General features: G+C 39.3%; 1 protein-coding gene across 2 annotated transcripts in view; it reads left to right on the plus strand.

Annotated features, from left to right (window-relative positions):
* The window catches only part of LOC134826162 (TBC1 domain family member 12-like), a 63,850-nt gene that overhangs the window by 39,910 nt on the left and 9,361 nt on the right, over positions 1–14,579 (plus strand). Inside the window, exons 2-6 of one of the 2 annotated variants that reach the window (XM_063838476.1) lie at positions 7,810–7,896; positions 8,084–8,312; positions 8,867–8,941; positions 9,270–9,396; positions 9,958–10,023. In XM_063838476.1, the coding sequence (XP_063694546.1) occupies positions 7,855–7,896; positions 8,084–8,312; positions 8,867–8,941; positions 9,270–9,396; positions 9,958–10,023 (539 nt within the window). In that variant the 5' untranslated portion in view covers positions 7,810–7,854. Of the gene's footprint in view, positions 1–7,799; positions 7,897–8,083; positions 8,313–8,866; positions 8,942–9,269; positions 9,397–9,957; positions 10,024–14,579 lie in introns of those variants that run through there. The other variant, XM_063838475.1, reaches the window with a different exon arrangement.

Below are 14,579 nucleotides of genomic sequence, written 5' to 3' on the forward strand. Positions count from 1 at the left end.
GCCCCCACAGGGTTGGGAATAGCGACACAACATGTGCTGTTCGGTGATTTGAGTTACAAATGACCTATTTAACCCGATTCAGCATCAAAAAACTCCATACATCGTAGTGCACACTCAACCCCACCCTTTTACTAGAATATTGCTTATTTAGCGCCAGGAAAATACACCAAAATGAGAGCAAATGGGGATTTTAAAAAATTCATAAAATGGAAAGCCAGATCCAGCCAGAACCATTCTTGGTTGCATTTGTTAGGAAATTGTCGGTACTTAAAGATAAAAGTGGTTTTTAGTGGGCACTAGAAGGCCCTAACAACTATTCCTGGTCTTGAAGACTTGAAAAAAGGTGAAAAAGAGGGTCAAAATTTGCCTCCGCGCGTAAATTTTTCCTAATCAATTGGCATGATAAGGCCTATTTCACCAGAAAGATCATTCAAAACTGTTCTAGGAGGCATCAAAATAATCATTAAACCTTATTAGGCCTTTTTTCTGAGCCACAGGGATTTAGTGGCCATTTTCACTGCTTAAATTGATTTTTTTGGCAGGAGAAAAAATGTCTATATTTGGCGCGCTGCCTAAATTCAGCATTTAAATATTTTCCAATTTGGTTTTTTGCACTTCATGTGTATATCTATTTACTAAGAGATGAGATAAAGAAAATGGGATTTAAGGAAAGTCGATTTATGGCCTAAACTATCATGGTGGCCCACTGTGACCTAATTAATATAATAATGGAGAGATTCCAAAAAACCGCGCGCTCGTTATTTGTGATTAAATTGAGTGCGCGCCACTGTCAACCGCAGTACCGCTCAAGCATGAAGTACTAAGCGGTACGCAGTTCTGCGTGAGGCGTAGACATTTGTAGCACACGTTTCATTCAACTAATCAATTATGTGACATGTAATCTTACTATATATAAAGCGAGACGATATATATGGTTCCGTGCCATTTTACTGACACCACGGCATCAACTTTAACGCGAATTTCCGCAAAAACCGTAAAAGATATATAACTGAAACTTTTTTGACTGGGCCAAATGCTTTAATGGCCTTCAATTCAGCATGAAAAAATAAAAAATTGGCCAAGGAATAGGAGTTTTAGTGCCCAAAATTTGGACCCCCAAGTGGTGTCAAAAACGCGAATTAAATAGGTAATAATTATTTTAGTCTCTTGAGACTTGACACCATTTTAGGGTTATACGGGTTCCTGCTAGTTATATTAAAGCAAAAAGAATATTAATTTTAGTAATAATTGACGTAAACATATGTGTTTAAATAACATCTATAATCTAGCGAGTTACTAATACCATTTGTTTGTATTATTGATTATATATGTTTACACTAGCCTATATTATGATGGAGATATACATTGCATTATAATATAATTGCTCCAATATTCAACACTGCTAAACAACAAATACCTACTCGCCCATCGATGAAGCAGTCGCCAAAACAAAGCTCAAAGTTAATATATCCTCGTACTTCGTTTTGGAAACTGTAGAATTCCAATGAATACTTAGTGTTTCAATTGTGTATTCGATGGGCAAGCACTCGCCACTCGAGGCCAAGACAAACGGCACCAGCTCCGCCCTGCAACCATGAAGTAATGTAAGTTACCTGAGGACCCCAGGCTATTATGTTCACTAACATATAGATTGAATATAGATTTGGCGGAATGACAGGCTGAGCGCGGCCCAGTAAAATGTAAGCAGTAAGGCGGGGCGGTGGTGTGCGCCGTTTATACGGCCCACAGCACGAGACATTTTGAGCTCCAAGACTTTAGACTATAAAAGTCCCGAATTAAACATAGCGACTTACCATCGTCAGCCGTCAAAAATTTAGAATTTGTATGTTATAAACTCTACACCTGCTATCAGTATAACATGTAATTTAGTTTGTTATTGGCTAAATTTTCAACTCGATTAAGCGATGCAGACGGATGAACTAGGCTTCTCCTCCGTCAAAAACACAATGAGAGGGGGTTGTGGAAGGACACGAACACTATTCGTTAACTCGTACCCCGGGTACCCCCTAGAACCGTGTCCCATCAGAGAGAGCCCATCACCCGTCAGATCGAAAACAGTGTTTTAGTTTTGATATATGCTGTACCAATTACAATAAATGGTAAGCCAAGGCTGACGTTGGTAGCAAAATATAAAGTGACACGTCACAACAAAATAACCACTACACACCACACACTATATATACGCTATAACTATTGTACACAGTACACAGTATAACTTAAATATAAAATATAAACAAGTTACAAGAGACAAAAGAGTTTACAGAAGAGTTTTTTCTATAACCTACACTAGAACCTACCGGTGTTCTACTACACTATCCACGAAGGACTTCGCAGGCTGGTACACCTTCTACACAGCACTGTTACTCTAACACACCTTCTGTTACTCCTTTCTCGTTGGATCTCTTCTTTACCTCTTCTTCACCGTGACACCTTCTCACATTAGCTATAATATATATTTATAATACAAAGAATAATCTTAGAACTCATATATTATAACATCAGGTGCCATTCCTCCTGTAGTGGTAAATACAAGGGGGACGAATGACCCTTTCTCCAATTGTAGCACTCGGTTCATGTACTGGTTCTTTTTCTCATTCTCGTGCAGAGTGTAGAGCTGTGGCATGGTCTTTCCTTGATATGTAGGTGATTTAGGATTGAAAATGCGCACATCAAAGAAAGTCCTCTCAAATGTGCTCCACACTCCTCTTGCTGATATATCAAGCCTAACCTTATTAGCATTGTTGCCCTTTTGTTGGAAGTTGGCCGATTATATAGGTGTTAAAAGGGGCTCAATCCTCACATCCTTGGTCACCAGCCTAAGGTATTCAGCAACGGAGTCTCTCACGTTGTTATGACAGTAGTTCACATACCCCCCTCTCTTACAGTTGAGGATATGATTGTGCTCATTCTTGGCTCCACAATCGCAGAATCTTGGGGTGTTAGGGATGTCCCAACCATACCGGAGATAACAGCATCTCTGAAATCTTACTGTAAGCATACCCTAGCTGTTGAATGGGGAGACATGTTAGCCAAGCTCCTGACCCATGCTCTTGTACCAGCTGCAATGACTCCCTGGTATTCTCATCCACTTCACTCATTATCTCAGCAAGCTCCTTCTTCAAACGTAATTCTTAAACAAACTTGAGGCTGTCTACTCTGCCCTTTATCTTAATTTTATCCAACTTCATCAGGGATGTCTCCTGGTGATAGATAAGGTCAACCAGCTCCTCTGTTTTCTTGACTGACGTCTGGTATTCCTTCTCTGCGATCTCTACTGGATTAACAATACCAAGCCCCCCTAATCTTACAGGTAGCGCAAACATTCTCCTGTGCAGATCAGACACATTCCTACCAATAATTGCAGGGATGAACTTTTCTCTAGGGACTACGGGTGGAAGATGAATAATTGATATTCCAACAGCATCTTGTTCCCTGCATTGTGCTGATTCCGGGAAGCATTTTGTTTACGCTCTCATCATTCTGTAGGATGAGATATCGTTCATTTAAAATTGGGTAATTACAGGCCTGTCAAGGATTTCAGCCTAATTAAGAGCTGATCAATTGCAGCTAGTTGTGCCATATAAGGGATAACTGAGGTCACGTGACATTCAGTCCTATCACGTGACCGCTAATCCTATCACGTGACCTTGATTCGTAAAGCCTCGGGCACGTGATCACATTCGTAACGTGTCGTATGCCGACTAGGAGATTTTGTGACGTCACCAGAGCTGAAGCTACTTGATCAGGCCTTATATGGAATAATATCGTGTATCGGGTGTAATTGGACCCAATTAGAGCAGCTGAGCGCTCAATTATAGCAGCATCTGGTACCACCTTCTGAAACCCAGCAGACAGCTGGCCCAGAGAATCGAAATTAGAAGGATTTTTTATTGATGGAAATCGAAGCGGAAACCTTGTAACCCTATGTTTTCGATGACGCCGAACAAGATTAAACAGGTTATAATTGTCCTACTCTCGTGTAAATTGCTCTAAAACGTGATTGAAATTGTAATGATGCTATCAATTGTAATACAGTTTACAGGTAACGACTGGAACCACTATATCTGCCTAATCTCAGTTATTGTCAATAACGAAGCCTGTGATCCGCACATCAGTCATTGAATGGGCTTGAATTGAACGTATCTTATCTTCTTATCTTATGAGGATTCGTTGCGACGCAACAAGGCCATCGAATGAGTCGACCACCTTTTGTTATTTTACTTCGGCATTACCTGCATTACAATGTAAACCAGCACTTTCAAGGAAGAGCTTTACAAGAAGCCGAAGGATCGTTCCTAACGTCGTGTTATTACTATAAAAAATATCATAGTATCGGGTAAATTTTTTCAAAATGCACTTGAATGTCATCAATTTGATTAGGTTATCATAAGTTGAATAGCTGGCGCATTTACAGTGCTACGTTTTCAATTATTCTACGAACAAGGTCGTAATAATTCATTCCATGCAAATTTGGACTACAGAAAGTTTGTTGGTCATTGGTTTGGTTTCAAACATCTGTAGATTAATTTATGAAAGATCGATCGGCTATATTTCTCTTATTTTCCCCCAGCAGAAAATATATGTTTGAAACCGGACTGATGTATCGTGAACAACCTGTGCTGTAGGGTAAATACCTAAAAAACACTAGCACTCACTTGACAATATTGCAAGGCTGAAAGAAGTCCGTTTGCCTGTACATTTCGATGGTACTGTAATGACTTAATATCAAACTTGAAACCTCGGCCAGCATTAAATCGACATGAGTCGCATGGTTTTCCTTGTGGCTCAAAAGAAAACGAAGGATGTCCTTGTTTGACGGAGGACTGTGACATGAAAGGCTGTCACACGTTCCATCAATAAAATCGGACAACTTCATTGCAATATTGAGAAAACTATTTGAGAAATGATCACTATTCATATAGCGGTGTTACATTGATTTTAGTTACGTTGCAATTTTACTCGACTCTTATCAGTTCACTTCTTATCAGCGCGATCGCAGTAAGTTTTACTGTGTGCAACAGTTACATAACTGTAACTGTATAATACACATAACATTAACTCTGTAATGCACTTCAAACTGCAGTATAAAGAGTACGCACTTCGCACAAATGACAAGAAGGTAATCTAGTAATACGATTTTTGGTATTAATATCTTTAATATTAATAACACGGCTTGTTCGATTCAAGCCCGTTCAATGTGGTCAATACCTGATGTGCGGATCACAGGCTTCGTTATTTACAATAGCTGAGATTAGGCAGATATAGCGGTTCCAGTCGTTACCTGGGGACCCCAGGCTGTAATATCCAGATAAATTGAAGCTGCGGCGGAATGACAATCTGGGATGAGTGCGGCCCAGGAATGCCAGCCGTTACGCCGCTCAGCTTAATGTAAAAACTGTATTACAATTGATAGCATCATTACAATTTCAATCACGTTTTAGAGCAATTTACACGAGAGTAGGACAATTATAACCTGTTTAATCTTGTTCGGCGTCATCGAAAACATAGGGTTACAAGGTTTCCGCTTCGATTTCCATCAATAAAAAATCCTTCTAATTTCGATTCTCTGGGCCAGCTGTCTGCTGGGTTTCAGAAGGTGGTACCAGATGCTGCTATAATTGAGCGCTCAGCTGCTCTAATTGGGTCCAATTACACCCGATACACGATATTATTCCATATAAGGCCTGATCAAGTAGCTTCAGCTCTGGTGACGTCACAAAATCTCCTAGTCGGCATACGACACGTTACGAATGTGATCACGTGCCCGAGGCTTTACGAATCAAGGTCACGTGATAGGATTAGCGGTCACGTGATAGGACTGAATGTCACGTGACCTCAGTTATCCCTTATATGGCACAACTAGCTGCAATTGATCAGCTCTTAATTAGGCTGAAATCCTTGACAGGCCTATAATTACCCAATTTTAAATGAACGATATCTCATCCTACAGAATGATGAGAGCGTAAACAAAATGCTTCCCGGAATCAGCACAATGCAGGGAACAAGATGCTGTTGGAATATCAATTATTCATCTTCCACCCGTAGTCCCTAACTTTTCTCTTATACACTTCTCCAATGGGATGGAGAGGTCTTGGATGGTACGCATCACAAAGGTCCACCGATGACACCGATGGCTTTAGTATACCCTGATAGGGCTGCCTGAGGTTCATCAAGGGCAATATCTGACAACTCTTCTACATCCTTCACCCATTTCTCTACTTTCTTTTTTACATATGTCTCTCTAGCCTCCTCTCCACCTATCACTGCTCCCAGATGACGCTCCCCATCACATGTGATCTCTATACCAGTCTCTCCAGGATATGGTCAGGATTATGGTACCTTTTGCTACTTCAGATGATTTTTTAAAAGACCTACATTACCGTATTTGAAGGTAACCTACATTAGAGTTATAGAAATTTCTGAAACTTCGTTTTCCAATGCACCCATACCTTACTAGCAGTTGAGGAGGTACGGGTCTGCATTGAATGACTCCAGCGGTATGTAACGAAGGGCCCTGCTGACCCTGCTGTGCAGGGGGGGGGCGCCAAATCGTCGTTCAAATGTGGGACGATTTTGTAAAACTTAACTGCAGGACTAGCAAAACTGCGCGTCTTGCTCGATAGAAACTTTTTTTTTGAGATTTTGTCCGCGTTTCCTCTAAAATCAACTAATTTATCTAATTTCAGGAAGGGGCGCTAAAAGGGGAGGAGGGCCAATTATTAGGGGGCACTTTTTCGGAGGGGCGGGGGGCCAACATGCAACGTCTGGGTTCCAGACGGAGGAGCTTGTCTATAAATCTATGTGACTGAACTATCTGAAGTCAGCTATAGGTGGAGATAAAATAAAGAGAATTCACTTTAACTTAACATCACAGAGATTCAGAAATAAAGATTATTAGTTACTTATTATTTAACATATATTATAATAATCAGAATCTTTACACCACAATTGCTAAGTGCTCCACACAATGTTTATTTCACTTGCTGGAAGATGTCACTTATCAAATATTGTCAGTTCTGAGAAAGCTCAGCATATGGCTGACTGCATTTAGCCTCACTCACAATCAAAGTTTTAGTTTTTGTCCTTCAAGACAACACATAATAGTTTATTTAATTTGTCATTATTAAATTTCACTTTGAAATTTAATGTTTTCATTTCATTAAAAATCTCTTTATAACTTAAATCTTGATGGTATTATTCCTTACCATTATACACACTGTAAGTATTGGTCAGCGTTTTATTCGGACAGTTAAGATCAAAGAATCAAACATTGTAAATCTTACATTATTTATAGCAATATTTTGTTTCAGCGAAGGATCAAATTATTACGATTTTTCAGTCCCATCCAAGTTTGCACTGTAGGTAGTAATGCCAGATTAATTAAGTCACACGAGGAGCCAATTTGATGCCTTGCTTACTTTTCACATCATTAGCATCACTTCTTATGTCTTTGATATTCTAGGCATTGTTTCCAAAAAAACATTATCTCTAAATTACATATCCTGAATCTTCTTTTAATCTATTCAGATTCAAGTGGAACGTACATTTATCAATGATGTTAACTAATTTCGTGTAGTGTTACTAATCTACAAAGAGTCACCAATTAGGGAAAGCATAACCTCAAATGTTTCGAAAAACAACAATTTGTAAATATTTCGGCAGTTTCACCTTGGGACACCCTGTACTTTCAATGGTATATAACTACTGTAATAGCAGGCTGCTTAATCAAACCCAGATTGAATCTTTAAATTCATAATAAATGACCCTAACATCTTTCCATAATTTTAGGTGACCAGTTATAGTATGGCACCTCTACATCCTTAAAGTTAAAACATGAATGGTGTTGAAGACAACAACAACACTCCTATTCTAGAGGTAATAACACTGGTTAGCATGAATGTTTAATTGTTCTACCTTCTTCAGTCTCTTACAGAGTAAAATACTTTGATTGACCTACAACTTCATCATATAAGGCTGGATACAATGTACATAGTACCTATTTGTATAAACACAATTTGTTCTATTGTATTACATTCCTCTAACACAACTGTTTCCCCATCAGGTTGATATAGAAGAGGTGAGAAGTACAAGTATAAGCGAGTCATCCTCCAGCAATGAACCTCGTATACGGCACGACAGTACCGTAAGATCTAGACATGACAGTAACCAAGAGCAGAGCACGTCAAGTAGTGTTCACAGCTTTGAGCACCCTGAACCAGAAGCACTCTCTCCTATATCTATAACTAATGGCAGGAAACATCACAGGCGCAATCTCTCCAATCTAACAACTGGTAAGTAACTTCAATTTAAGATAAACTGTTCTTCAAATCATTTCATCATCAGTTCATCAAATACTTGCCCTTCTGATTTTAAGAGAATTATGTAATTTCTAGAGGTCATGCTTTATCGTCAAAGACTTCATGAGCTGCCAAGAATGATTTCAGTTATTACCGTACTCCTGGCCCTGTACTGTACCACATCATGGGTATGGCTTGTCTTGAGGTTCCCACTGAAATTAGATGGTTCCAAAATATCATGTTATATCTAATTTCGTTTGGGTCACCCAGACCTCCTGTAATTCTGAGCCTGTATGTTACACATGTGGTACCATGTGTTGTATGTTTCTTGTTTACGACACATGTATCTAATGTGGTTATTGGTTGGGGAGTTTCTTGCTTTTAACTTTATATGATATATGGTCATCATGGGATTGAACATAACATCTTGTATTTATCAGTCGTTTTTGCTAAGAATGGGAATAAATGATTCATTGCTTTATTAGTGCAATTAGTGAATTAGAAGATCCCAACCAATCTTGTTGCTGACAGTATATCTCGTGTCACAGGATCAGGAAGAAGTGGTTCAATGGACTCGGTCTCACTGGGCAACTCTAGTCTCGACTATAACACCCACTTCACAGGTCAGTTTTCAAGACATTCCACACTTTTATAACATTTTAAAATAACAACAATTGTTTATTTTTACAACACAATCAAACAAAACCAATTATGCTTTATTTTGTTCCATACTTCAATTGATTCTGTTTTGATTGGTGGATTATTGTTTAGAAGTCAAAATTAAAATCAAGCGAGGACAGTTATATGCACCAATTAAATCGGAAGTTGAAATTGAAAACAAGATGTTGGATTTTACAGCAGTGACATTTGCACACATACATCATCTTTTACATTAACTAATCATACAGCATGGAGTAACCCGGATAACCCACTAACCCATTTCTTTTACAGAGCTTCCAAGTCCGATAGACACTTCAACCCTGGAAGATATTTCACTCCATGACGAAGATGACTCAGAAGACACGGACCCAAAGAAAAAACAAAACTCCACAACCAGCAAAATGTCATTGCTTGCCAGGTGCGGTTCGTGTTAAAAAAAATAGAAATTATTGTTATTTAAATTGATATTGGAGTTGATCTTTCTTTTGGACACGCGCCAAGATCTCAAAGCATATTAAGCACTTTGAGAGTTGGGACAGGTTTTTTTTATCAAAAGATTGAAATTCAATCATCTACAGTAGGTCAGTGTCGGACAGTGTAACAATTTAATATCCTGATTGCTTAAAATTGGATACGCAGAATACTGAATTTCTGTGGAAATGCATGGCATTATTCGTTCCAAGGAATTAGTGTAACGTGGGGTTAAGTTATATTATGTATTATATTAGGTTACTTTATGTATTGTACCGTATCCCGGTATCCAGATCGTGCATTATGTTAATTCTTTGCATTACCTCGTACTACGATTTGAGGTTTTAAGGTCTTGCTCATAAAATGGGATGGGAAATTGTCTCAGCATTTAGAAAACAGGTTTCGTGATCTGTTTATAGATCACGTGACTCGAGCGTGATCAAACCTTTTTTAAAGTGCGTTTATGCATGAACATTTGAGATCAGATCAACTATGCAAACATTTTCAGGAAGCTGTTCAAGCGCTCAGAGCCAGTAGTGTTGACCACCAATCTCATCTTTGAAAACAGACCTAGGTAAGAATCAACTTCATAAGATTTATTGTACTAAATTTAAACTAGCGATATTGGTCACCCCCATCGTTCAACCATGTTTGTTGGGTACTAAATACCGAACGGGAGACATGGTTAGCTTATTTATAAGATTAGCTGAACACAATAAAACACATACATAGTATTAGTGTACATACCACAATAGTTTACATACCAGACTGTTCCAACGTTCCGGTAATTGCCCGCCAAGTGGATTCCATGTGACTGTTAGGCTGTCACGTGACATATCTCAAAGGTGTAGAGATGTCCATGTTCAGTACAATGACACAGATGGTCATCCTACTGTATCGCTGTGACGTCACGGATAATAATGTGGAAATTATGCGGTATATCGGCATCAGCAGATGTTTAACTTTAGTATCTACGATTTTACAATTTAAGCTCGAATAGCAGTGTAAACTGTAGCTTAGCGCGAACAATAGTATTTGATACAATTGTCAAATTAACAACAGCTGATAGTTTGACACATGCCCATGTAATGTAAAAGTAGGTGAACATTGTATTAATATTTATAATAATAATAATAATAACGCTTTATTTGTATACCGCTTAGGCCGTATAAGCGACCAAAGTCCAAAAAATGGAGTTGATACTGGCCAACAAAGCGGTGCAGATAAATTTACCTTAGTAGTCCCTTTTCTAATCAAAAATTCAAATTTATAAATTGTAGATTGATCTTAAAGTCCTGCGTCCATGACTACTGAATCACCAAAAATACTGTTCGCACATACAGGATAGGCTTGATGAAATAGATGGGTCTTGAGAGCCTTCTTGAAAACATCCAGTCGAGAGATGGAGCGTAGTGAGTAGGGAAGTGTATTCCAGATTTTAGGAGCAGTGTGAGAGAAAGCACCAGCTGTAGCCCTCAGCCGTGATAAAGGAGGGCGTTCCAGTAGGAAGAAGTCATGGTCCATTCTGACATGATGTTTACTAGTGTCCCTAATTTTGACCATTGTCCTTAGATATTCAGGAGCACAATCGTTTAGGCACTTGAAAACCAGTAACGCTATCTTGAATTTGATTCGCATTGCTACAGGTAAGAAGTGTAATTCAATCATATAGGGTGTGATGGGCTCCTGTCTCAACTTCCCATGAAGTCCGAATATGAATCTCACAGCAGTATTCTGCACTTTTTGAAGTTTCTGGAGAAGTCTTTCAGAAAGGGCACCATAAGTAGCATTTCCATTGTCCAGAATGGAATGAATTGAAGCGTGTACCATTTGGATTTTGAGCTCCTTACTCAGTTTGGAACCTATTCTGCCAAGATTTCGCTGATTTACATAGCAAACTCTGACAACGTTGTTGATCTGTGCCTCTAAATTGAGATGGTTGTCAAAAATAAATCCCAGATTCTTTGCTGACTTGGTAGGTTTAATGGAGCATATAATGCTGTCAAGATTGAATTCAACTTGTTTTGGAGCTTTGGAGTTTGTAGAGATCTCGATTATCTCACTTTTATTGTCGTTGAGTTTCAGGTAGTTCTCACTCATCCATGATTTGATGTGCTCGAAACATTCTTTCAATTTGCTCTTCATAGATTCAATGTCCATGTCGTTCTTAGGATCAAATGAGAAGTATATCTGAGTATCATCAGCATATAGATGGATTTGGAGACCATGCATACTTGCAATATCTTGTAGCTGTTTAGTGTAAAGGATGAAAAATATAGGACCAAGAATTGAGCCCTGAGGAACTCCAATCTCGAGGTCACAGAGAGAGGAATATTCACCCTTAACACCAACGATAAAGGATCGATTTGACAGGTAGCTTGCAACCCATTGAAGAATAATACCACTAAATCCATAGCTATGTTCGAGTCGTCTCAAAAGTCTTTTGTGATTGATGGTATCAAATGCAGCTGACAAGTCAAGAAGAAGAAGAACAGTATGACTCTTCTTGTCAACTTGGAGGAGTATATCATTATGTACCTTGAGCACTGCAGTTTCACAGCTCATGTTTTTCCGGTAACCTGATTGATTTGCTGCGAAAAGATTGTTCTTATTTAGGTACTCGGAAAACTGTGAGTGGGCACACTTTTCTATAACCTTGGAAATAAAACTGAGGTTACTCACAGGTCTATAGCTTTTCAAGTCGTCTGCATCTAGAGAGGCTTTCTTTAGGACTGGTCGTACTATAGCAGACTTCAGAGCATGTGGAAAATAGCCCTCTTGGAGGGATAGGTTAACTATGAGGGTGATATGAGGGAGCAATTCATCGAGGCAGTGCTTGAGGAGCCATGTTGGAAGAGGATCGAGTTCACACGACTTATTATTCATCGTCTTAGTAATCAGGGAAAGAACCTCTGATCGAGTAACTAATCTGAAAGCTGTAGCAGAGCATGGTAGAGAACTATGTGTATCATTAGGCATCTCTAACTCTTTTACACAAGGTTTGTCTTCAGATTGACTATCAGCACTGGACAGGTTTTCCTCTGAGATAGACCCATAAATCTTCTTTACTTTATCGTCAAAGTAGTTTTTGAGACTTTCTGCAACTGCTTGATGCGTGGGCCCAGAAGGGGACTTCTGAGAAAGATCTTTATCCAGAAGGTTATTTATAATTCTGTATGTAGCTTTTGGATCTCCTTTAGCATCTGTAAGTCGTTTCTCATAATAGCGATTCCGTTCTCTAGAGATGATTAAGGTAGTATCTACACAAGCTTCCCTGTAGATTTCTCTATAATCTTGAGCATCAGCCATACCTTTATGCTTCTTCCAGAGTCTTTCAGCAGCTCTGCGCTTTTTACGGGCATCATTGCAGTTTTCATTCCACCAGTCACTACGACCAGGTATACAATAGATGTTCTTAGCTGGTGCATGCTTATTAAGAACTGAGGATATAACAGAATCGTATTTGTCGACTGCGTCATCTAAACTAGTTAGCTGGGATGGAGATGGCATGTGGAGTACAATGTCAGCTTTGAAAGCATCAATATCAATTTTTCTAAACTCACGAACTGTTTTTTGTTCCTTACTTGGCTGCTTTGATGACACATCAATCTCGGGTGCACTAAACTTAACCAGGAAGTGATCTGACGTTGTGCCCGTGTCTTCCACAATTTCAAGCTCTGTGATGTTTAAGTTGTCAGCCGGTGATTCCAATGTTAGCACTAGGTCCAGTGTGCCGCCAGAGATGTGTGTTGGTGAGGAAACATGCTGCTTCAAGCCTTTTGAATGACAGAGTGCCATGAATTGTTTAGCCCAATAGTCTGGATCCTCTACATGAAAGTTGAAATCCCCTGCTAATATAGGAATACCAGATTTAGTTATCAAGGTATCCATGTAATCAGAAAACTGTTCAAGAAACAATTTCTTTCGGGTTTCTTGATATTTCTTATGAGAAGAAACTTGAGTTGATCGATAAAGGACACAAAATCTGATCAAGTGAGATTTTGCTCTGAAGACAGTTTCCAAAACCTCAAAGGAACTAAACTTCATACTGTTTCTTGTTAGGGAGACAACCTTTGGGTCATAGATGAAGGCAACACCGCCACCCCTCCCACGTCTTGGAGCACTAATAATATCATATTTGTGGTCTTTCACCTCAGCGATTTTGGCCTTATCATCAACTCTCAGCCAAGTCTCTGTCAGGAAGCATATATCCACGTTCTCTTCTCTCAGTAGCTCTAGTACAGATACCGTTTTGTTGCAAATGGATCTTGCATTAAAGGTTGCCATTTTCAGAGCATGGGGTGGACTGTGATGGTGTCCTGGTGTCACATCATGTTTTTTGAGTCATATTCTGTATTCATCATTAGCCTCTGTATCTCTCTGGCAATGATTGGACACTCCATTGATGCTGCATTGTGGGACTTGTGCTGTGCTTTATCACTGGGATTCTTCGAGTCTTTGCACCTGGCACAGCACTTTGCTTCACTTTTGGACTTGTTACTGCAATCTTTAGACAGGTGGTTTCCTGAGCAGCGGAAGCAAGTTGGGTCATCAACCTTGGTAGGACAGTTTGTAGAAGTGTGACCAATTCCTTGACAATGGTAACAAAAAACAACATGAACTCGATCGGACACAGGATGGCAGGTATTTCCAAAATAAAGAGCTCTTCCTTGGTCATTCATGATGCAAGATCGGATAGCAGGAGAGACTTTAAGTGCAAATGTGAAATACTTGCTATTTTCAGTAAAACGTGACATGTACACAACCTCCAATTTGTGACCAGCATCCACAAGCTTGCGTACTCCGTCATTTTTGGCCAAGATGGACGGTTTCAGTAGCGATCTGCACTTATCTCTTAGTTTATCATCATCGTCTGCTGTAAGTCTGCGGAAGGCATCGTCCCTATGGACGTTCTCTATTGTTAACTTTGGATACATCTTCTTTGCTTCACGCAAAGTATATCCCTTTGAAGAATCTTCATCAATCAACTGAGTAGCATTTTGCCTTGCCTCTGAATCAGGAAAACCAATAGCGATAGAGTTATTGGATTTGTTAACCTTTACAAAGTCCGTTTGTACTGATGACAATTTCTCACATACATTATTGCAAACGGACTCAGCGGACTCAGCT

The sequence above is a fragment of the Bolinopsis microptera genome, chromosome 1 (genome assembly GCF_026151205.1).
Source record: "Bolinopsis microptera isolate Bmic1 chromosome 1, MBARI_Bmic_1.0, whole genome shotgun sequence".
Lineage (NCBI taxonomy): Eukaryota > Metazoa > Ctenophora > Tentaculata > Lobata > Bolinopsidae > Bolinopsis > Bolinopsis microptera.